General features: G+C 48.2%; 1 protein-coding gene across 1 annotated transcript in view; it reads left to right on the top strand.

The window, feature by feature from the left end:
- The window catches only part of kcnh6a (potassium voltage-gated channel, subfamily H (eag-related), member 6a), a 215,063-nt gene that overhangs the window by 142,894 nt on the left and 47,018 nt on the right, over positions 1–25,151 (top strand). Inside the window, exon 6 of the mRNA XM_078529856.1 lies at positions 15,546–15,971. Coding sequence (XP_078385982.1) covers positions 15,546–15,971 — 426 coding nt within the window. The remainder of the gene's footprint in view (positions 1–15,545; positions 15,972–25,151) is intronic.

Raw genomic sequence — 25,151 nt, 5'->3', positions numbered from 1 at the left:
ACCTGGGAGTGTTTGATGGGACGGTATAGAGGGAGATTTACTCTGTATCTAACCCCGTGCTGTACCTGTCCTGGGAGTGTTTGATGGGGACGGTGTAGAGGGAGCTTTACTCTGTATCTAACCCTGTGCTGTACCAGTCCTGGGATTGTTTGTTGGGGACTGTGTAGAGGGAGCTTTATTCTGTATCTAACCCCGTGCTGTACCTGTCCTGGGAGTGTTTGATGGGGACGGTGCAGAGGGAGCTTTACTCCGTATCTAACCCCATGCTGTACCTGTCCTGAGAGTGTTTGATGTGGACAGTGTAGAGGGGGATATACTCTGTATGTAACCCTTTGCTGTATCTGCCCTGGGAGTGTTTCATGGGTTCAGAGTAGAGGGAGCTTTACTCTATATCTAACCCCGTGCTGTACCTGTCATGGGAGTGTTTGATGGGGACAGTGTAGAGGGAGCTTTACTCTGTATCTAACCCCGTGCTGTACCTGTCCTGGGAGTGTTTGATGGGGACAGTGTAGAGGGAGCTTTACTCTGTATCTAATCCCGTACTGTACCTGCCCTGGGAGTGTTTAATGGGATGGTGTAGAGGGAGCTTTACTCTTTATCTAACCCCGTGCTGTACCTGTCCTGGGAGTGTTTGATGGGGACAGTGTAGAGGGAGGTTTATTCTGTATCTAACCCCGTGCTGTACCTGTCCTGGGAGTGTTTGATGGGGACAGTGTAGAGGGAGCTTTATTCTGTATCTAACCCCGTGCTGTACCTGTCCTGGGAGTGTTTGATGGGGACAGTGTAGAGGGAGATTTATTCTGTATCTAACCCCGTGCTGTACCTGTCCTGGGAGTGTTTGATGGTGACAGTGTAGAGGGAGATTTACTCTGTATCTAACCCTGTGCTGTACCTGTCCTGGGAGTGTTTGATGGGGACAGTGTAGAGGGAGATTTATTCTGTACCTAACCCCGTGCTGTACCTGTCCTGGGAGTGTTTGATGGGGACAGTGTAGAGGGAGCTTTACTCTGTATCTAACCCCGTGCTGTACCTGTCCTGGGAGTGTTTGATGGGGACAGTGTAGAGGGAGCTTTACTCTGTATCTAACCCCGTGCTGTACCTGTCCTGGGAGTGTTTGATGGAGACAGTGTAGAGGGAGATTTATTCTGTATCTAACCCCGTGCTGTACCTGTCCTGGGAGTGTTTGATGGAGACAGTGTAGAGGGAGATTTATTCTGTATCTAACCCCGTGCTGTACCTGTCCTAGGAGTGTTTGATGGGGACAGTGTAGAGGGAGATTTACTCTCTATCTAACCCCGTGCTGTACCTGTCCTGGGAGTGTTTGATGGGGACAGTGTAGAGGGAGATTTACTCTGTATCTAACCCCGTGCTGTACCTGTCATGGGAGTGTTTGATGGGGACAGTGTAGAGGGAGATTTACTCTGTATCTAACCCCGTGCTGTACCTGTCCTGGGAGTGTTTGATGGGGACAGTGTAGAGGGAGCTTTACTCTGTATCTAACCCCGTGCTGTACCTGTCCTGGGAGTGTTTGATGGGGACAGTGTAGAGGGAGATTTACTCTGTATCTAACCCCGTGCTGTACCTGTCCTGGGAGTGTTTGATGGGGACAGTGTAGAGGGAGATTTACTCTGTATCTAACCCCGTGCTGTACCTGTCCTGGGAGTGACTGACGGGATGTTGTTCCATATTTCACTTCCCCTTCCCCCATCCCTCCTCCAACCCATGGACCTCAACTAGTTGTTGGCCAAAGAAGTTGTGTTGTTATTAGATGGGTTTTTAGTCTAAATCATCTTCCTCCAATTCTTTAGATTTTAATTTAATTTTCTTTATAGGCCTTACATTTGGCACCTGATTCTGTGCCTTCTCCTGAAGGCATTAATTGAATCTTGCTATGCAGGCATGGGTTGAGGGGATATACTGTCATAATATATAGCAAGGTTGTACATTAATTATCAGAGTTTGTTTAATGAGATCAGTACGCTACTAATCCGGAGTATTACAGAGTTTGGATATGTTTAGTACAACAATGAGTTTTTCTGATCAGACGGTACATCTCCCAGCCTGTGACAGATTAAGAACTGGTTTCAGTAATCGACATGATTAAAGGTTGTTGTTCTATTTTTATCCTATTTTTAATTAAAGGTTGTTCTAATTTTGTATAATAGAATTCAGGTATTTGGTAAATTCCATTTACATATGAGCCGATCCTGATGGTGCAGGGATCCTGGGATCAGGATTCTGATGGGCCATGGTTGCTGGAACGCTACAAATTCATATCCTGTCTCCCCCCCACTCCCCGCACCGCCAACCAACTCCCCACCCACCCTCCACTATCTTGTGTCTGTGTGTGTGCACCAGTATTTTCTAACTCATCTCCTGACGTGCAGTATGGAAAGTTGAAGGGACACGTCCACCCCAGCATCGACAGCACTGGTGAAAGCATTCTATTAAAACCCCAGGCCCTATCATTTTAATAGTGCACTTCCAAAACCACTTGGAATGTCGTGGCTGAAAATACTCACAAATTCATTGCTGGCAAGAGGGATGGGTGGGAGAAATAATAAGGAGGAGGAAAGAGTGGAAGAGACAGAAAAAAGCAAGATGTTGGGAAGAATATCTCAGGGCTGTTTCTCTCTGTACCATATGGCTCATATGTTGGATGCAGCTCGACACTTTTAGTGTCACAATATCACACATGGGTTGTTGTCTATTGCTGATGGGTTTGATCCATCAGAGTTTTGATCTTAAATCTGTTTGCACACCTTTATCTGTATTCTACACAAACAGTCAGTGATTTGGACCTAGTGTCTACCCGAATGTGCTTGCAGACCTAATCACTGCAAATTAAAGCTCCCAGAAGCGCTGTAGTTCAACCATATTGTACATCTGCCACATGTCACGCGGCTTTGCAGGCTAACCAGGAGAGACTGAGCTCAAGATGCAGTATTGTCTGCATGGCCTGTGGTGAATAATTAATACAGCTCAACTAGGATTTATCAAAGGAGATTATACAAAGGACCAGTCGTTAACCATTAAATGTTTATTCCATATGGAACATAGGAACAGGAGTAGGTCATTCAGCCCCTCAAGCCTGTTCCATCATTCAGTCGGCTCCTTGCTGAACTATATCCTAACTACGTTCGCCCACCTGGACTCCATATTCCTTAATATCTTTGGTTAGTAAAACTCAGATCTCAGAATTAAAATTAGTAATTGAACTAGTATCTGCTGCTCTTTGTGGGTGAGAGTTCCATACTTCAAACGTCCTTTGCATAAAGGAGTTTTTCCTAGCTTCTCTCCTGAATGGCCTAGCTCTGAGTTTCAACCCTTGATCTAGACTGGCCTACAAGCAGACAATGTTTCTTTCTATCTACCCTATCAACTCCTTTGAAATCCTGAAGGTCTCAATCGAATCATCCCTTAACCCCTCACCCCCACCCCACCCCCCCCCCACCCCCAGGGAATACAAACCTAGATTATGTAATCTCTCCTCATAATCTAACCCTTGGAGCACTGGGAGCTCTGCACTCCTTCCAAGGTCAGGTCTTCCTTTCTAAGGTGCAGTGGTCAGTACTCTCCACAATGTTCTAGACGGGATCTAACCAGGGCTTTGGATAGCTGGAGCAAAGCTTCCTTTCCTTTATATTTATCACTCTAGTTACAAAGACTAGCATACCATTTAGCTTTTGGATTACTAATTCATACCTAACCACTACATTTCAGTGATCAGTGTTCATGAACCCCAAATCTTTATGAACTCCATTGCACTTTTCACCATTTAAAAAGTATTTGAATCTATCCTTTTAGCCCAAAATGGATGACCTCACACCTGCAATGAAATCCAGCTGCCTGAGTTTTAACCGTCCTTTATTCTATCAATGGTTCATTATAATTTTATGCTCCAGTCTATACTGCTTACTAAATCACCAATCTTTGTGTGGCCCACAAACTTCTTTTAATTCATTCATGGGATGTGGGCATCGCTGACAAGGACAGCATTTGTTGTCCATCCCTAGTTGCCCTTGAGAAGGTGGTGGTGAGCTGCTTTCTTGAACCGCTGCAGTCCTTGGTGCAGGTACACCCACCGTGCTGTTAGGGAGGGAGTTCCAGGACATTAACCTGGCAATATTGAAGGAATGGCGATATATTTCCAAGTCAAGATGGTGAGTGACATGGAATGAAATTTGCAGATGGTGATATGGTCTGGGGAGATGTGAGTGGACACAGTGTGAATCAGAGGGAGATGGTGGCATAGTGGCAATGCCACTGAACTAATAATCCAGCTGCCCAGGCTAATGCTCTGGGGACATGGGTTCAAATCCCACCACAGCAACTGGTGAAATTTGAATTCAATTAGTAAATCTGGAACTGAAAAGCTAGTCTCAGACCATGAAACTATCATCGATTAGCACTGATGCCCTTTAGGGAAGAAAATCTGCTGTCCTTACCCAGTCTGGCCTTCATGTAACTCCAGATCTACAGCAATGTGGTTGACTCTTAACTGCCCTCTTAAATGTCCAGTTCAAGGGCTGTTAGAGATGGCCAACAAATGCTGGCTTTATCAGTGATGCCCACATTCCATAAAAGAATAAAGGAAAGAAAAAGATGCTAATCACTGGGGCCTGCGCTCCAGACAGGCCTGTGCTGAAGGGGTGCCTGGGCTCCTTGGCCTAGCAGCCTGTCAGTCAGGATAGTCAGTGTCCAAAGCAGCCATTCTGGTGCCTAGACCATCCTGATTGACAGACTCTTTGGCTAATGATTGCTGTTGCCGAACAGCAGCAATCATTGGCCAAGTAGCACGCGCCAAGTTCCCCAGTCCCTCCTATCTTGCTTCACTTATGTCTGGACTTATCTCAGGACTGTTCTGTTTTGTTCTGTTGGAGCTTTCTTCACTTCTGAGCTGGCTGGAGGCTGCTGGAGCACAAGGTAAGGTAAAGCACTTACTGCCTACCATCTACCTCCAGAAGGCCCTTCCTGACCTTCTCCCCTGTGGCGTGTGACCCTTGGTCTGAGCCCTTCCTGACCCAACCTCCTCCCTCTTGATGGCTCTGGAGATGCACCTTTCTGTGGGGAATACAACTGGCCAGGGTGAATATACGTGACCAGGGAGAAGCAGATGATCTCCATTGTACCCAGGCCAACACTCATGGGGAAAGCAGTGCGAATTAGGCCATAGCTAGCAACAGTATGATGAATTGGACTGCAACTCACTTGGACATATTTAATACCATTATTAAAAGCTGTTAGCTTGATAGATTTACAAGGTACCTAATCTTAAATAGTATCGTTGAGTTCACTTTAATCCTGGACACTGATGTTAGATTATTGTGAAACATTAAACCTGTAATGATTTAAATTCTATCAGTTAATCTCTATCTATTGAGTATTTAGTGTACTGGGCCGGGCCTTTCCTGACCCGATCTCCTTCCTCTTCATGATGTGTGGCCCCTTCCCCAGCTTCCTGCCTGACTGCGTCTCTCTCGTTGGCATGGCCTGGTTCCACTTTGCCTGCCAATTGCTTAATAGAGTGCCTTTCACAACCTTAAAAATGTGCTTCTCACAGGAGACTCAGCTACTGTGAAATGCTTTTGTAATCAATATTGTTAACTAGGGAATTCTGACACTCAATTTGCACTTAGCCAGCAGAAAGGACCAGGTGCTGGGATTGGGGGTGAAATTTGATTTGTGGGTGCTGCTACGAGACATCTTAAAGTTCCGAAATGAAGTTTGGTGCACATACTTCTGTGGCTAAGTGTGCCAACTGGCGGCTGGATGCCATTTTGGTGAGGGGTTAGTGGCACACGCCTAATATTTCCCAGAAATATGCAATGTAGACAGATCATGACAACAATCAGTGAGTAACATTGATCTGACATCAGTGCTTTAACCTCTCTTAACCTCGCACAGTTGAACATGTGTTCAAAATGCATGATTGAGGGGGAGGGTTAAGGGGGAGGGTGTAGGATAAGGGGCCTGGAAACAGGTGGAGCACCAGGGCCCATGATTACCCTCCCTCTCCCTGGCTACTCTTGTCCTCATAGATGGTAAAGGTCACAGGTTTGGAAGGTGTTGTTGAAGGAGCCTTGACAAGTTGCTTGGGAATATCACATTGTTTTTCCTGATATCTAGGGAAATAATAAATCTTGTAACAGCTGAAGTCCCAGCACAGATCCTTTGTAGAACATCACTAGCCACTTCCTTCCAAATTGAGTACAGATCCATTACCACCATTCTGTGTCCTCTACTGTCTAATCAATCTCCAAATGAGGTGAACAATTTGACTTCAGATCCATTTGCTTTACTTTTAGCTCTTGTTTTTTCATGTGGTAGCAAGTTGAATGCCTTCTGTAAGTCCATCTACATCCATAGATATTCTCCTGCCCACTACATTAGCTACTTTCTCAAATAATTCAGTTAGTTTTTTTAGAGATGACTTGCCCTTTACTAATCCATGTTGGCTCAGACTAATCAGCTCACATTTCTCTCGATACTCACTCACTCTCTCCTCAATTATAGATTCCAGTAAATCCCCTTGACTAACAGGTCTGTACTTTCTTGGCTTGTCTATCTCATCTTTCTTAGAGTTAAATTTCATAGAATTAGCACAGAAGGAGGCCATTTGACCTGTCGTGTCCATGCGGACTCTCTGCAAGATCAACTCACCTAGTCCCAATTTTCCAATCTAATCTTGATTCCCGAATGAAGAGAGCTTTGACGATTATGCTAAAATGTCTGTAATTTCCCCACCTAACTCTTTTAAACCCCTGGGATAGAAACCATCAAGTCCTGGGGATTTGGCAGTCTTACGGGTCATCATTTTTTCTAACATTGTTTTCTTGCCCACATTGACTTCACTTGAGTTCCAGTTCTTGATTCATTGTTAGTTTCCCCGAAATGTCAGGTATATGCCATCCTCTTCCCCCACCATGAAAACTGGCACAATTATTCAACAAGTCTGCTATTTCTTTATTTTCACCTGCAATATTCACCACCGCCCACCTTTCACCCCCCAGCCTCTTTTTTCTGATGGCCCACATTACCCTTGACCACTCTTTTCCTTCTACTGTAATGGTGAGAACCTGCATTAGTCTCGATATCCTTTGTAAAGTTCTTTTTATATCCCTTTTTGCTGCTCTATCTCTTTTGCCTTCTTTATATTTCACTCAGTCCCCATGGATTGACACGACTTTTTTACATTTGTTTTTGGTTCTCTTTCATCTCTCAGCTCTTTGGTTGGCCATGGTTGTTTTAATTGGTAGGTAGAGCCCTTTCCCCCTAGGGAGTAAATACTGATATAGGATATACTGGCCACGTATTTAGCTAAATTTGTTTCTGAATATCTCCCACTGTTGTACCTGACAGCAGTTTTAACTAGTTTTCTGCCATTGTCCCTATCTTATCACATTAAGGTTAACCTTACCAAAACCTAGAATCATTGTAACTGTGGTAAGTTTTTCCTTTTCAAATGCAACATTGAATTCAATCACATTATGATCGCTAAATGTTCCTTTACTATTAAAGCATTAACTAAACCCGATTAAGTACTCTTTACTCAATCTAGTATGATCTGCTGTCTTGCTGGCTTAGAACATAATGCTCTAGAAACTCTTGAATGGATGTAAGGAATTCACTACCTTCCTGATTTGAGCAACTTTACTCTTCCAGGTCTGCATGAAAATTAAAGCCTCTTGTTAGAACAACTCTGCTTTATTACAAGTCTCTCATCTTTGAATTAATGCATTCTGTTAATTCATTGCTGCTATCAAGAATACAAGAATAACTCCTTGTTACGGTTTTAAGTTCTCTCCTATTTGTCCATTCTAACCAAACAGCCTTCACTGTTAGCATGTCCTTCTATACCCTCTCTTGGTTTGAATGGCAGCAGTTGAAATGGTTTTAATGTAGATTTAGCTTTGCAAGTCATGAGCTGCTCCATCCCCCTGGATAAATAAATCATGTTTGTTTCTTTTCTTTCTTGTCACCCTAGTACCATTGTCTGTACCCTTTATTGTTCTACCATAGTCAGAATAATGAGCATCAGCTTTTCCTCAATGACAACACTCTTGCCTCTGTGTCAGAAATTTGTGGCTTCTAGCTCCATTTCTTTAATTTGAATATATGCTCCAGGCTGACACTCCAGTGTATTACTCCGGGAGTATTGGCTCTTGCATTTACCTACACCACATGCTCTGCAGTAAGTCAAGAAAGCAGCTCACCACCACCTTCTCAAAGGCAATTAGGGATGAGCAACAAGTGCTGGCCTCATCAGCGACACCCACATCCCATGAAAGAATAAAAAAGTCCGCACACATAGAGGGATAAATATTGACCAGCATACCTTCTATACTCAACTTCCAGATCATGGCCAGGAGCTTTGCCTGTTTTTTTAGTTTCCCTGGCTCAGGGAAAAATGAGACCAATTTCAGAGCCTCGTACTCCCCCTTGGCTGTATTAACCCTGAGCTAACGCCACACAGACTGGGGGAGGGTAGGGATTAAACTGTTACCCCCTAGAGCCAGCGTCTTGACTACTTGCTGTGCTCGCAGCTGTTCTAGCACCTTATTACTGATGTCTCTCACTTCTGAGACTTGCTTATCCTTCTCTGGGTAATACAGCCGCTGACTTAGGAGACAGTTGACTTGCAACAAGAACATTGTCACAAAGGTGGTGTTTGGGATTCTTTTTTAAATTCTTTTATGGGATGTGGGCATCACTGGCTGGGCCAGCATTTATTGCCCATCCCTAATTGCCCTTGAGAAGGTGGTGGTGAGCTGCCTTCTTTAACTGCTGCAGTCTGTGTGGTGTAGGTACACCCGGAGTGCTGTTAGGAAGGGCGTTCTGGGATTTTGACTCAGTAACAGTGAAGGAACGGCGATATATTTCCAAGTCAGGATGGTGAGTGACTTGAAGGAGAAATTCCAGGTGGTGGTGTTCCCATCCATCTGCTGGCCATGTCCTTCTAGATGGTAGTGGTCATGGGTTTCTCAGATCTTGTTATCCATGTGTGACCACCCTTGGTTTATTTCAGACATCGCACCATTTGCCTGACCACCTACATGGTACAAATATATTTATAGAAACCCGATATATTCAATTCAATTTACTACCAAGGTAGGCCAATAATGGGCAGGGAAAGACCATCTGCTCCATCAAACCTGACCCACACTGACGATGACTGGAGCATCATGATTAAACACATCTCATTCCAGTCTACACCCAGTGCCCACTCTGACCCCTTCAGGTAATCAAAGTCATTCCAAGAGGTTTTTGTCTATTATCTACTAATCCATGTATATTCCCTACAATTCAATCTCATTTTCCATTTTGACTCCTGGCCAGTTATTTAACCTTCTTTGGGTAATTCTTCTTCATGTACTCTGCGCACACTCCCCCTCCATAGATCTGATTGATCCCATAGAGCCTCAGAGAGCAGGAAGCTCCCAGCCTGGTTGTCCAGTGCTGAGTTGGCCAATCACATCCAGTGTGGCAGTGGCCTCAACATCTCTGGACGAGGACATCAGTAAAGGAACCAACCAGGGTTCACAGTCCCGCTTACTGTCCAGTGATGGAATTTGAGTGTGTGGATGGTGGGTTGAGGGAAAGGTCAGGCTTGTCTGCGATGCTCTTCTTGGTTGAACAGCCAGCCGCGACACATGAGACACTCCATTAAGGTACCATACCGGCTGTTAACAGCTGGGTGTGTCCAAAGAGTGCCTGGGGGACACTAGGATTGCCGAAAACAGCATTAATAGAGTTATGAGCTGCTCCTGTACTTCAACTGCAGGACGGTTTTCTGGACAGGGGAATCTCTGATGGTGCCTGGGTCCTTCTCTCCAGTCATGGACGATGAGTATCATATGTCCAGCCTTCTATGCAGACTTATAATGTGCAGGATTCTGACTCTTCACCAGAACCAGCCATTCACATTGTGCCCTGGGATTTTTTACACCAACCCGAAGAGGCAGATAGGGCATCGATTTAACATCTCATCCAAAAGATAGTACCTCTGACAATGAAGCTCTCCCCCCAGTCCTGCACTGCAGGTATCAGCCTGCACTGTATGTTCAAGTCTCGAGAGTGTACCTTGACTCAACGACAGTCTGACTCAGAGATGAGAGTGCTACCCACTGAGCTAAGTTACGTGACAAACTGGCTATTCTAGTGAGCTGACCTCATATTGTAGCGGAAGGGAGCTCCGAACAGTCAGTGCTGCTGGAACTTGTACAGCCAGCACTTGCATCAAGACCGCAAGCAGGTTAACTGAGGACTTCCAGAGAGGAGGATAGACACAGGGACTAAAATTGAAAGGCTGCCAGGCAATGGTCAGATGATCAGCCAATCTCCAAGTATGTCTAATCTCACACCAGGAGGCCACCTGATTTCAACACGTAGGGCCAGCCACAGACAAACATTTATTGCCCATTCCTAATTTCCCTTGTTCAGAGGGCATTTAAGAGTCAACCACGTTGCTGGGGGCCTGGAGTCACGTGTAGGGCCAGCAGGTTTTCCTTCCCTAAAGGACATTAGAGAACCAGACAGATTCACAAATAACCATAAGACTGAAATTGTTCTTCTCTGAGCTCATCTGTCTCCAGCTAATTTAGTTTTTGTTAAGCTCGGTTTTCCATTAACTCTCAAAGAAATAACGACAGCTGACGCTGGGTTCAGACCCTGGTAGGATGTGATTAAGGTCTCGATCTTCTCTGTTAAGAGACAGTTAAGGTCTAAACATTCTCGCTGTTAGGAGACGGTTAAGATGTGAACGTTATTATGATCACCATGGAAACCAACAAACCAAACGAACCAAATTTACCAAACGACCCAAGTGAGAAAACCAATGGAAAGATTTCACCTTTTTATAACTTCTACTTTATTAAACCAAAATTAACATAAACATGAGTTAACAGGCAAATTGTGGCCAATATAAACTTAAATTACACATTAGGTAGCGGATACCACAAAGATAGATGTCACGGATTTACTGGGAGTCCACTCCGTGTATATGCCATCAATTTCAGCCACAAACTCTTTCAAAGCTCTGATCCTCCTTCGGTAGAATTCCAACCTTCGAGGATTGAGCCATCAATTCTTATCTGATAATAGATCCCGAATCAATTCAGATTCCATGGGCATGGTCTTCACCAGAATGGCACATTTCTGCAGACCTACCTCACCAGCTGCTCACAGCAGTCTTGATGGGGCGGAATCCCCCAGAAACACTTTTATTCAAACTCTCAGTAACAGAATCACAGTGCAGAAGAGGCCCTTCGGCCCATCGAGTCTGCACCGACACGTGAGCCCTGTGCGCTGTATGGCCGGTTCTGATCAATCAGTTCCATTAAACTAATTGAACTAGTGGCAGTAACCTTAATTTTCCTTTCTCTCCACTCCAAGTTGCAGCCTTTGTGTTCAGCTTTTTTTCAACTGTGCCACCACATCTGTCCTGAACTTAGTCACGTGGGCTAGGTCTTGTGCTGCGCCGCGGGTCACAGGGTCACTGCTGGCCTGCAGTGTCCCACCACCAGAGTCTGACCGCCCAATGCCCCAATCACACTATACCTGGCAGGAAATCAACTCCAACTGCTGCTCAGCAAGGGGCCAGGCCCCAGGACAGGGACTGGCATAGGCAGCCGTCACTGCGGCATCTGGGACAAGCTCCGGCCGCTCAATCCCCGTCTCGCCCACCCCCACCCCCACCCCAACCTCACCCAATGGGACGGGACATCATCACACAACTCTCTGCCACTGTTACGGGTTGTTTCGGGGTGAATATTTTCCCTGTTACAAGATGCTTAAGATGTGAACATTTTCTCACTGTGCATAGGGGTGTTTAAATGTGATTTGAGAGTTCTGGATGTTTATGATCGTCTGTAAGTGTTAGTTCCTTGTCTTGACTCAATGTTGCGCCAGTCAGCTTCACTGTTTCGACATTATTTTCACACTCCTATATTTAAGTTGCTCTGTTGCTGCGATGTTCTTCTCACAGCTCGAGCTGACTCCCTCAGGCTGCTTTCCTGGTGCAGAATGTTGAGTTCAATGCCTTCTCTTCACTCCGTCTGTCTCTGCACCAGGAATGGAGTGAAGGGTTCCCACTCTCAGTCGCTATTCCGTGGCTCCAGCTGGTCAGCACGCATGTGACTGGGCATTGTCGACCAATGCAACGGCCATTTTGTACACAGCACGATCCCACAGACAGCAGTGATTTAACTGGTCATTTACTCCTCTCTTGGATAGGGTTAGAATTTTTGGAACCTGGGGGAGCAGGTGGGGCTAACGTAAAGTAGGGGACATCACTTTCTGTACTGTGTACCGCTTCCAGCGCCTGGACACATCAGATCACAGGTCCGCAGCCTTAATTATCCCCCACTCCCCAGAGGAAGAGGCCTCGGTCTCTGCTTATCCTCCACTCCTTAAGAGGCCTGGGCTTTGCATGTCCCTCACTCCCGATAGGTCAAGATCTGGTGGGCATGAAATGCTGGGAAAATGCCCTCTTTCTAAAACATGGCTGGCTTGAAGGTGCTACAGCAGAGCCGGAGCACAGGATTCATTACCTTAACTAGCTGTGAGGCAAACATGGAGCCAGACTTTTAAAAATACATTTGTGCAATAAACTGAAAAATAAGAATCATTTAAAGGTCTCATCCCAGAGGTTGAGAAGAAGTTTTTTGTCACTGCATAAAATTTATGGCCTGATCGTGCTTCAATGCGGTGAGAAGGAAATAAATCTCTTAATTAAAATGTTATTTTATTCTACTTAATGACTTTATCATGATCTCCTACTTCACACAAAGGATGGTGGAAATCTGAAACTCTCCTTCAGTAAAGGCAAAATACTGGGGATGCTGGAAACCTGAAACAAAAACAAAAGTGCAGGAAAAACTCAGCAGGTCTGACAGCATCTGTGGAGAGAAAGACAGAGTTAACGTTTTGAGTCCGTATGACTCTTCAGAACTAAGAGAAGTAAAAATATGGTGAAATATATACTGTTTAAGGGGGAGTGGGACAGGTGAAGCTGGATAGAAGGCCAATATTCATTACAAGCCCACCAACTCCCACAGCTACCTCGACTACAGCTCCTCACATCCCGCTTCCTGTAAGGACTCCATCCCATTCTCTCAGTTCCTTCACCTCCGTTGCATCTGTTCTGATGATGCCACTTTCCAAAACAGTTCCTCTGACATGTCTTCCTTCTTCCTTAACCAAGGTTTCCCACCCACGGTGGTTGACAGGGCCTTCAACCGTGTCCGGCCCATCTCCCGCGCCTCTGCCCTCACACCTTCCTCTCCCTCCCAGGATAGGGTCCCCCTTGTCCTCACTTTTCACCCCTCCCATGGCACCTTCCCATGCAATCGCAGAAGGTGCAACACCTGCCCCTTTACTTCCCCTCTCCTCACCGTCCAAGGGCCCAAACACTCCTTTCAAGTGAAGCAGCATTTCACTTGCACTTCCCGCAATTTAGTCTACTGCATTCGCTGTTCCCAATGCGGTTTCCTCTACATTGGAGAGACCAAACGCAGACTGGGTGACCGCTTTGCGGAACACCTGCGGTCTGTCCGCAAGCATTACCCAGACCTCCCTGTCGCTTGCCATTTCAACACTCCACCCTGCTCTCATGCCCACATGTCCGTCCTTGGTCTGCTGCATTGTTCCAGTGAAGCTCAACGCAAACTGGAGGAACAGCACCTCATCTTCCGACTAGGCACTTTACAGCCTTCCGGACTGAATATTGGGTTCAACAACGTCAGACCATGAACTCTCTCCTCCATCCTCACCCCTTTTTGACCTTTTTTCAAATATTTATTTTTAAATTTTTATATATATATATTTTTCCCACCTCATTATTATTATTATTAAATTTATTTCCATTTTTATTCATTGTTTTATCCCCACCTTTTAGCCCATTTCGATCTTTTTTCCCGCACCATCCCCTCCCCCACCCCCACCCCCACTAGGGCCATCTGTCACTTGCTCATCCTGCTTTCTACCCTGAATGTCACCATCAGCACCTCCTTTAGCCAGTATCACCACCATCAACACCCCTTCGACCTTTTGTTTATGACATCTTTTGCAATCTCTCCTTTGCCTCCACCTATCGCTGGCCTTCTACCCAGCTTCACCTGTCCCACCCCCCCTTAAACAGTGTATATTTCACCATAATTTTACTTCTCTTTAGTTCTGAAGAAGAGTCATTCAGACCCGAAACGTTAACTCTCCTTCAATAATCTGTTGGCACTGAGGGTCAATTGAAAATGTCAAAACTGAGATTGATGGCTTGTTGTTAGACAAGGATACTGAGGTATTGGAGTCAAGGTGGGTAGATGGACTTAGTATGCAAATCAGCCATGATCTAATTAAATGGTTGAATGGGCTGAATGGCCTCCTCCTGTTCCTGTGTAGCTGCTTCGATTAGAAGATGCAAAGGTTTGTGGGGCGATGGTGGTGTAGTGGTAATATCCCTAGATTAGTATTCTAGGCTAATCCTCCAGGAACACAGGTTCAAATCCTCCCATGGCAGCTGGTGGAATTTATATTTAATTAATGAAATCTGGAATTAAAATCTAGTCATAGTTTCCTTTAGAGAAGGAAATCTGGTCATGTGACTTCAGACCCACAGCGATGTGGTTAACCCTTAACTGCCCTCTGGAATGGCCCAGTAAGACACTCAGATCAAGGGCAATTCGGGATGGGCAGCAAACGCTGGTCCTGCCAGTGACGCCCACATCACGTGGGAAGTGTAGATGGGTTGGAGAGGAAAAGTCTGTGATGTTTAGTGTCGTCAAGAGCCAGAATTCCTTAAATACCTTGCAAATCACAAAATATAATAAAAGACCAAGGCTGAAAGAAGTTTGGATAAATCAGGGGGATACAGGTAGCCAACAACTTCTGGAATGTTCTGAACTCTCCAGGAAAATCTCTTGAATGTGGCTGCCTAACCCAGGAGGAATATCACTGCGACACTCAAAAAATACGTGCTGTTGAAATTTCATTTTGGACGTGGTTTGGCTGGTTAGAGGTGAGAGGTCATGTGATGTGACCTCCAGGATTACAGAGTTGGCAATCAATGTAGAGAGTACTGGGTAGGTCAGGAGAGTCCAAACTACAACCTGTGGGTGAAATGATTTTCCCCTGAAAGCCAGAAATTCATCCTTTACCTGTGCTCGAGATTTCCATTGTTTGTTCCTCAGCTTCTAATGATTAGATCATCTACTTTAATGATGTTCGTTGAGGGATGAACATTGACCAGAACACCAGGAAGGACCTCTCTTCTCACCTGCTCTTCTTCAAAATAGTGCCATGGGATCTTTTATGTCCATTTGAGAGCCAAAAGACAGCACCTCTAACAGTGCAGCACTGGTACGTCTCGAGAATGAAGCTTGAACTCGTTCCATTCAGAGCCAAGAGAACTACCAGTCAGCTACAAGTCACACTAATTGTAGCCCTCCAACTGGCCAAGATCGGCCAACTCAGCATCTGCCAGGGCTTGGAACCTGGGGTCATTCTGGCCTGGCCTACATCAGTAATTTTTGTTTCTTCTGTGTTTCTAGGTTCTCTCGCTCGGAGCTGATGTGCTTCCAGAATATAAGCTGCAAGCCCCTCGCATTCACAAATGGACAATTCTTCACTACAGCCCTTTCAAGGCTGTCTGGGACTGGCTCATTCTCCTGTTGGTCATACACACTGCCATCTTCACTCCCTACTCTGCTGCCTTCCTGCTTAATGATCAGGAAGAGGAGAAGCGACTGGAATGTGGCTACTCATGCAACCCACTGGCTGTCGTGGATCTAATCGTTGACATCATGTTCATCATCGATATCATCATCAACTTCCGCACCACCTACGTTAATGAGAATGATGAAGTTGTGAGCCACCCAGCCAAGATCGCAATCCATTACTTCAAGGGCTGGTTCCTCATCGACATCGTGGCTGCTATTCCATTCGATCTTCTCATCTTCAGGTCTGGCTCTGATGAGGTAAAGGGCGAATAGAAAGATCATTTCAAAATAGCTATCTAAATCAAAATAATGCACGTCCAGTGAGGTGGTTCAAAATGGAGCCTTGTGCACTGGTAGGACCAGAGATCACCCTATGCGCGTGCTCATGCGCAAACATAAAGACAGGTACACACACACAGACACACACTCACATAGACACATATACAGAGAAACACACACACACACAAACACACACACACACAAACACAGGAATGTATAGATACACACACACACACACTCACATAGACACATATACAGAGAAACACACACACAAACACAGGAATGTATAGATACACAGAGACACACACAAATAAACAGGCACATGTGGACAAATATGTATATATATATACACAGACATGCACATACATATGGACATGTGTGTAGACACAAACATGTGCACACACAGAGACACCTGCACATGCACACAAACACATGGACATACAAGACACCCGCACACAGACATATGCACACACACAGACATGCATGCACACATATGTGCCACATACACCACTCAACACACTCAAGTACACAGATACAGACACCTTGCCACACAACCAGACCAACAAACACAGGCCACACACACCGTGCTGACACACCGGCCAACACCCCTGTCAGGAACTGTGACAATGGAGGTTTGCTGCAATGGACTCAACCCACCAACACTTGCTTTTGATGCTCAGATATGGAGTTCAGTCCCTTGGGCAAGGGTCTGGACAGTTCCCAGTGTCTATGGAACGACAACTATACTGGAGAGGCAGAGTGAGGGAAGAGGGACAGGGGAAGGACCAGGAATGAGACAGGGCGAGGGGAGAGGCAGGAAGAGGGCAAGGGAAGAGGCAGGGGGTGGGCGAAGGAAGAGAGACAGGGAAAGGAGGGGTGGGATGGGGGTAGGGTGAGGGGAGAGGAAGTGAAAGGGTCAGGGAAGAGGCCGGGAGGGGAGAGGGAGGTCGAGGGAAAAAGGGAGAGGAAGGACGAGGGGAGAGGGAGGGACAGTGAGGGGAGAGAACAGGTCAGGGGAAAGAGTATAGAAAAATTACACCAAACACATTCTCCAGTGTGTGTCTGTCCCTATCACTTTCTCTGCCTTTCGAGCCTCTCTGTGATTTACAATGTGCCTTTTTCACTCTGTCTCTCTCCACTTGTCTTGCCCATTCCCATCCTTTCTTTCTTTCTGCCTCTCTCACCCCATTTCTGTCTCTTTCCTTGCAGTCTCCCCAACTATCCCTGTCTTTTCCCTATTCTCTCCCTCTCTTGGTGTCTGTCATCTTCTCTGTCTCCTCTCTGTCTAAGTGATCTCTCACTCTCTCTCTCTCTCTCTCTCCCTTTTCCTACATCCAAATGTGTTGATGAGTTACAGACAAGCTGTTGATTAAGAGTGAATCATACTTCAGCTGAATCCAACACCAGACAATTTCTTCATCAAAACACAACACACTGTGGCCCTTCTGCCTCTGAGCAGCTGCAGGAGTGGAAGCAGCAAGCTGAGGTGGGTCGTATTATCTCAGCTTTTTTTATTCATTCATGGGATGTGGGCATCATTGGATAGGCCAGCATTTATTGCCCATCCCCAACTGCCCTTGAGAAGGTGGGGGTGAGCTGCCTTCTTGAACCTTCTTGTAGTCCATGTGGTGTAGGTACACCCACAGCGCTGTTAGGAAGGGAGTTCCAGGATTCTGACCCAACGACAGTGAAGGAACGGTGATATATTTCCAAGTCAGGATGGTGAGTGACTTGGAGGGGAACTTCCAGGTGGTGATGTTCTCATGTATCTATTGCTCTTGACCTTCCAGGTAGAAGAGGTCACCGGTTTGGAATGTGCTTTTGAAGGAGCCTTGGTGAGTTCCTGCAGTGCATCTTGTAGATCATACACACTGCTGCTACTGTGCATCAGTGATGGAGGGAGTGGATGTTGAAGATTTGTGGATGGGGTGCCAGTGGAGGGTATGATGAGGGAGTATTCCATCACACTCCTGACTTGTACCTTGTAGGTGGTGGACAGGCTTTGGGGAGTCAGGAGGTGAGTTCAGAGTCATCAATCTGTATTCCAGCTTTGGCAATGAGTAGGGTCACTCCAGCATCTGAAATTCAGGCCCTGTACACATGAGACAGGCAACTCGACAATCGATTTCAACCCCTGCTATCAGTCACTGGTCCCTTAGTCTGAAATCGAGGGAAGAGGGTTAGAGAGGGGGCTGAATGGAGAGTGAGGAACTGACTGTGCAGAGAGTGAGGGCCGGGGCTGGGTGGAGAGTGAGGGCCGGGGTTGGGTGGAGAGTGAGGGCCGGAGCTGGGTGGAGAGTGAGGGCTGGGGCTGGGTGGAGAGTGAGGGCCGGGGGTGGGCGCAGAGTGAGGGCCGGGGGTGGGCGGAGAGTGAGGGCCGGGGCTGGGCGGAGAGTGAGGGCCAGGTGTGGGTGGAGAGTGAGGGCCGGGGCTGGGTGGAGAGTGAGGGCCGGGGCTGGGCGGAGAGTGAGGGCCGGGTGTGGGTGGAGAGTGAGGGCCGGGGTTGGGTGGAGAGTGAAGGCCGGGGCTGGGTGGAGAGTGAGGGCCGGGGCTGGGCGGAGAGTGAGGGCCGAGGTTGGGCGGAGAGTTAGGGCCGGGGCCATGAGGAGAGTGAGGGCTGGGGTTGGGCGGAGAGTGAGGGCCGGGGTTGGGCGGAGAATTAGGGCCGGGGCCATGAGGAGAGTGAGGGCCGGGGTTGGGCGGAGAGTTAGGGCCGGGGGTTGGGCGGAGAGTGAGGGCCGGGGTTGGGCGGAGAGTTAGGGCCGGGGGTTGGGCGGAGAGTGAGGGCCGGGGTTGGGCGGAGAGTGAGGGCCGGGGTTGGGCGGAGAGTTAGGGCCGGGGGTTGGGCGGAGAGTGAGGGCCGGGGTTTGGCGGAGAGTGAGGGTCGGAGCTGGGTGGAGAGTGAGGGCTGGGGTTGGGCGGAGAGTGAGGGCTGGGATTGGGCGGAGAGTGAGGGCCAGGGTTGGGCGGAGAGTGAGGGCCGGGGTTGGGCGGAGAGTGAGGGCCGGGGCTGGGCGGAGAGTGAGGGCCGGGGTTGGGCGGAGAGTTAGGGCCGGGGGTTGGGCGGAGAGTGAGGGCCGGGGTTGGGCGGAGAGTTAGGGCCGGGGGTTGGGCGGAGAGTGAGGGCCGGGGTTGGGCGGAGAGTGAGGGTCGGAGCTGGGTGGAGAGTGAGGGCCGGGGTTGGGCGGAGAGTGAGGGTCGGAGCTGGGTGGAGAGTGAGGGCTGGGGTTGGGCGGAGAGTGAGGGCTGGGGTTGGGCGGAGAATGAGGGCCGGGGTTGGGCGGAGAGTGAGGGCCGGGGTTGGGCGGAGAGTGAGGGCCGGGGCTGGGCGTAGAGTGAGGGCCGGGGTTGGGCGGAGAGTTAGGGCCGGGGCCGTGAGGAGAGTGAGGGCCGGGGCTGGGTGGAGAGTGAGGGCCGGGGTTGGGCGGAGAGTTAGGGCCGGGGGTTGGGCGGAGAGTGAGGGCCGGGGTTGGGCGGAGAGTGAGGGCCGGGGCTGGGTGGAGAGTGAGGGCCGGGGTTGGGCGGAGAGTGAGGGCCGGGGTTGGGCGGAGAGTGAGGGCCGGGGTTGGGCGGAGAGTGAGGGCCGGGGCTGGGCGGAGAGTGAGGACCGGGGCTGGGCGGAGAGTGAGGGCCGGGGTTGGGCGGAGAGTTAGGGCCGGGGGTTGGGCGGAGAGTGAGGGCCGGAGCTGGGTGGAGAGTGAGGGCTGGGGTTGGGCGGAGAGTGAGGGCCGGGGTTGGGCGGAGAGTGAGGGCCGGGGTTGGGCGGAGAGTGAGGGCCGGGGTTGGGCGGAGAGTGAGGGCCGGGGCTGGGCGTAGAGTGAGGGCCGGGGTTGGGCGGAGAGTTAGGGCCGGGGCCGTGAGGAGAGTGAGGGCCGGGGCTGGGTGGAGAGTGAGGGCCGGGGTTGGGCGGAGAGTTAGGGCCGGGGGTTGGGCGGAGAGTGAGGGCCGGGGTTGGGCGGAGAGTGAGGGCCGGGGCTGGGTGGAGAGTGAGGGCCGGGGTTGGGCGGAGAGTGAGGGCCGGGGTTGGGCGGAGAGTGAGGGCCGGGGTTGGGCGGAGAGTGAGGGCCGGGGCTGGGCGGAGAGTGAGGACCGGGGCTGGGCGGAGAGTGAGGGCCGGGGTTGGGTGGAGAGCAGCTGGGTTATGTACTCAAATCCTGCAGCAGGACTTCAAACCAGAGTGTTATGATTTAGAGGCAAGAGCTGTACCATTGACCTAGGGCTGGTCCAACACGGTGTAGACAAGCAGGAGCATGTGATGGAAGGGGTAGGTATGGCAGTAGGGGAGATGGTTGCCTGGTGGTAATGTCACTGGACTAGTAACCCAGAAGCCCAGGCTAATGTTCTAGGGACATTGGTTCTAATGCCACTAAGGCAGCTGGTGAAATTTAAAATCAGTTTAATCTGGCCTCAGTAATGGCAACCATGAAACTGTCATCGATTGTTGTAAAAACCCATCTGGTTCACTAATGTCCTTTAGGGAAGGAAATCTCCCATCCTTACCTGGTCTGTGACTCCAGAGCCACAGCAATGTGGCTGACTGTTAACTGCCCCCTGAAATGGCCTAGCAAGCGACACAGCTCAAGGGTAATTAGGGATGGGCAATCGATACTGGCCTCGCCAGTGACACCCACATCCCATGAAAGAATAAATAAAAAGGTGAAAAGTGGGTCTGGTGATAAATGTGACAGTGGATGTGGGTGTGTTGATTGGCCAACTTTATTCCTGTGAAGTACCCCATAATCCTGATGTTGCAAATAAAAGTTAATTTAAAATATAAAGAGAAAATTCTGGAAAGACACGGCACGTCAGGAATCGTAGATTTTTGTTGGGTGAGAGATCAGGGTGTGTGGAGTGAAGGTTCAGGTCCACCATGATCTGATAGAATTGCAGAGCAGGCTCGAGCGGCCGAATGGCCTCCTCCTGTTCCAATGTTGCTAATTAGAGCTCCTCCCTCCCACACCCCTCCCCAACTCCAGTGAAGAGATGACAAATGGATTCTTCAAATGCATGCTGCTGTCTGACTGTAGCTCTAGGGGCGATGGGGGAACAGCAGAGGCAGGGCCCAGGCCAGGTCTATATTTCAGAGCCAGTGCCCAGAGTCAAGTCCTGCACCTGCTCTACACTCAATGGAAAGTAGTAAAAAGTAAAAAGTACACCAGTCAGTGTACAGATATCTCCCTGAGAGAGAAGGGAATGAGAGACACCAGTCAGTGTACAGATATCTCCCTGAGAGAGAAGGGAATGAGAGACACCAGTCAGTGTACAGATATCTCCCTGAGAGAGAGGGACTGAGAGACACCAGTCAGTGTACAGATATCTCCCTGAGAGACAGAGAGAGGGGACTGAGAGACACCAGTCAGTGTACAGATATCTCCCTGAGAGACAGAGAGAGGGGACTGAGAGACACCAGTCAGTGTACAGATATCTCCCTGAGAGAGAGAGAGGGGACTGAGAGACACCAGTCAGTGTACAGATATCTCCCTGAGAGAGAGAGAGGGGACTGAGAGACACCAGTCAGTGTACAGATATCTCCCTGAGAGAGAGAGAGGGGACTGAGAGACACCAGTCAGTGTACAGATATCTCCCTGAGAGAGAGAGAGGGGACTGAGAGACACCAGTCAGTGTACAGATATCTCCCTGAGAGAGAGGGGACTGAGAGACACCAGTCAGTGTACAGATATCTCCCTGAGAGAGAGACTGAGAGACACCAGTCAGTGTACAGATATCTCCCTGAGAGAGAGGGACTGAAAGACACCAGTCAATGTACAGATATCTCCCTGAGAGAGAGGGACTGAGAGACACGAGTCAGTGTACAGATATCTCCCTGAGAGAGAGGGACTGAGAGACACGAGTCAGTGTACAGATATCTCCCTGAGAGAGAGGGACTGAGAGACACCAGTCAATGTCCAGATATCCCCTGACAGAGACTGAGAGACACCAGTTAGTGTACAGATATCTCCCTGAGAGAGAGACTGAGAGACACCAGTCAGTGTACAGATATCTCCCTGAGAGAGAGGGGAATGAGAGACACCAGTCAGTGTACAGATATCTCCCTGAGAGAGAAGTACTGAGAGACACCAGTCAGTGTACAGATATCTCTGAGAGAGAGACTGAGAGACACCAGTTAGTGTACAGATATCTCCCTCAGAGAGAGGGACTGAGAGACACCAGTCAGTGTACAGATATCTCCCTGAGAGAGAGAGGGGCTGAGAGACACCTGTCAGTGTACAGATATCTCCCTGAGAGAGAGAGACTGAGAGACACCAGTCAGTGTACAGATATCTCCCTCAGAGAGAGAGGGACTGAGAGACACCAGTCAGTGTACAGATATCTCCCTGAGAGAGACTGAGAGACACCAGTCAGTGTACAGATATCTCTCTGAGAGAGGGGACTGAGAGACACCAGTCAGTGTACAGATATCTCCCTGAGAGGGGCTGAGAGACACCTGTCAGTGTACAGATATCTCCCTGAGAGAGAGAGGGGACTGAGAGACACCTGTCAGTGTACAGATATCTCCCTGAGAGAGAGAGGGGCTGAGAGACACCAGTCAGTGTACAGATATCTCCCTGAGAGAGAGAGACTGAGGGACACCAGTCAGTGTACAGATATCTCCCTCAGGGAGAGAGAGACTGAGAGACACCAGTCAGTGTACAGATATCTCCCTGAGAGAGAAGGGAATGAGAGACACCAGTCAGTGTACAGATATCTTCCTGAGAGAGAAGGGAATGAGAGACACCAGTCAGTGTACAGATATCTCCCTGAGAGAGAGGGACTGAGAGACACCAGTCAGTGTACAGATATCTCCCTGAGAGAGAGGGGCTGAGAGACATCGGTCAGTGTACAGATATCTCCCTCAGAGAGAGGGACTGAGAGACATCGGTCAGTGTACAGATATCTCCCTGAGAGAGAGGGACTGAGAGACACCAGTCAGTGTACAGATATCTCCCTGAGAGAGAGGGACTGAGAGACACCAGTCAGTAAACAGATATCTCCCTCAGAGAGAAGGAAATGAGATACACCTGTCAGTGTACAGATATCTCCCTGAGAGAGAGGGACTGAGAGACATCGGTCAGTGTACAGATATCTCCCTGAGAGAGAGGGACTGAGAGACATCGGTCAGTGTACAGATATCTCCCTGAGAGAGAGGGACTGAGAGACACCAGTCAGTGTACAGATATCTCCCTGAGAGAGAAGGGAATGAGAGACACCAGTCAGTGTGCAGATATCTCCCTGAGAGAGAGGGACTGAGAGACACCAGTCAGTGTACAGATATCTCCCTGAGAGAGAAGGGAATGAGAGACACCAGTCAGTGTACAGATATCTCCCTGAGAGAGAGGGACTGAGAGACATCGGTCAGCGTACAGATATCTCCCTGAGAGAGAGGGACTGAGAGACATCGGTCAGCGTACAGATATCTCCCTGTGAGAGAGGGACTGAGAGACACCAGTCAGTGTACAGATATCTCCCTCAGAGAGAGACTGAGAGACACCAGTCAGTGTACAAATATCTCCCTGAGAGAGAGAGACTGAGAGACACCAGTCAGTGTACAGATATCTCCCTGCGAGAGAGGGGGCTGAAGGACACCAGACAGTTTACAGAACCTCTTTAAAAAATTTTCTGATTATCTGGTATTCACTTAATTCATGTCCCATTTACAAAATGAAAGTTTCAAGAGCAATATAGCGAGCTGACTCTCTATTTTGCTGAGTATATTTAGTCACATGGCAGATTTTCTAAAACAGATTTGAGAAGCCGGTGTCACGCGGACTTTGTGGAGGTGCAAAGGGCTGCTTGGACCTCATCAAATCATCCATGGCTGAATGGTTCCCTTGGCAACAGATTGCTTTAGCGCCGTTGTAATTGTCACTGACTGCGATGTCAGTTCACTAATAGGGCCTAATGCACTGTTTGAGGAATCAGCAGACAGCTCAACCTAAGCTGTAATGGTACCTTTACAAGCACAGTGCGTGATTTCAGTAAATGTTCACTGGGCAGAATAGACATTTGCACTTGTCGCTCTCAATCCACATCTGAACTTCAGCCCTTGTCAGTCACGGAGTACAAAACTGCCCCCTCATTCATTGGAGCTAGAGTGATGGAGTTTGTTGCAAACTTCGCCTTTCACTTTTGTGTGTCAGCTGTGACTCAGTTGGTGTCACTCTCACCTCTGAGTCGGAATGTTCCGGGTTCAGGTCCCACGCCAGGGTTGGAGCACAAAAATCAAGGCTGAAGCTCCATGGCAGTGCTGAGGGAGTGCTGCACTGTCATCTGTGCTGACTTTTGGATAAGATGTTAAACCAAGGCCCCATTTGTCTGTTCGATCAATGTAAAAGATCCCAAGGTGTTATTTCAAAGAAGAGCAGAGCAGTTCTCCCCGGTGTCCTGGCCAATGTTTATCCTCAATCAGCATCACCAAAACAGATGATTTGGTCATTATCACATTACTGTTTGTGGGAGCTTCCTGTGGGCAAATGGGCTGCTGCATTTCCTACATTATAACAGTGACCACATTTCAAAAATACTACATTGGCTGTAAAGCCCTTTGAAATGTCACATGGTCGTGAAAAGCGCTATATAAATGCAAGTTTTTCTTTTCACATCTGATGGCTGTATAAATTCTCACCAATTCAGACAATAGTTTCAGTTTATTAAAAATCAGCTAGGACTAAAATCAACGCGCCTTTTACCTCAGTCTCAGCAGGAAAAAGCTTTCTAGGCCTAACTATGTCATTTTTCTAGCCAGCAGGCTAAAAAAGAATCGCTTCTTTTACCTCCTCACCTCACGTCACTCACACTAAACGGGGAAAAAAACAGGCAGTGACATTATGAGCGCGTGTGCATTCCACATCAGTTTACATTTTATGCCATCACACAAGTACACAACCCGATGACCGTTTTACAATGAATGATGAGCTTCTGTACGAATTGTTGTGCAATATATTCATTTGTTTTCTTAAAATAGCTTTTCAAAATCAGTACCGAAGACTTGTGCTCCAGAACTTGCCGTGCCCCTAGCCAAGCTGTTCCAGTACAGCTACAACCCTGGCATCTACCCGGCTATGTGGGAAATTTCTCAGGTATGTCCTGTACCCAAAAAGCAGGACAAATCCAACCCGGCCTACTCTCGATCATCAGTAAAGTGACGGAAAGTATTATCGA

This window comes from Cetorhinus maximus, chromosome 25, assembly GCF_964194155.1.
Source record: "Cetorhinus maximus chromosome 25, sCetMax3.hap1.1, whole genome shotgun sequence".
In the NCBI taxonomy this organism is placed as follows: domain Eukaryota; kingdom Metazoa; phylum Chordata; class Chondrichthyes; order Lamniformes; family Cetorhinidae; genus Cetorhinus; species Cetorhinus maximus.
This window is presented reverse-complemented; position numbering and strand designations above follow the sequence as displayed.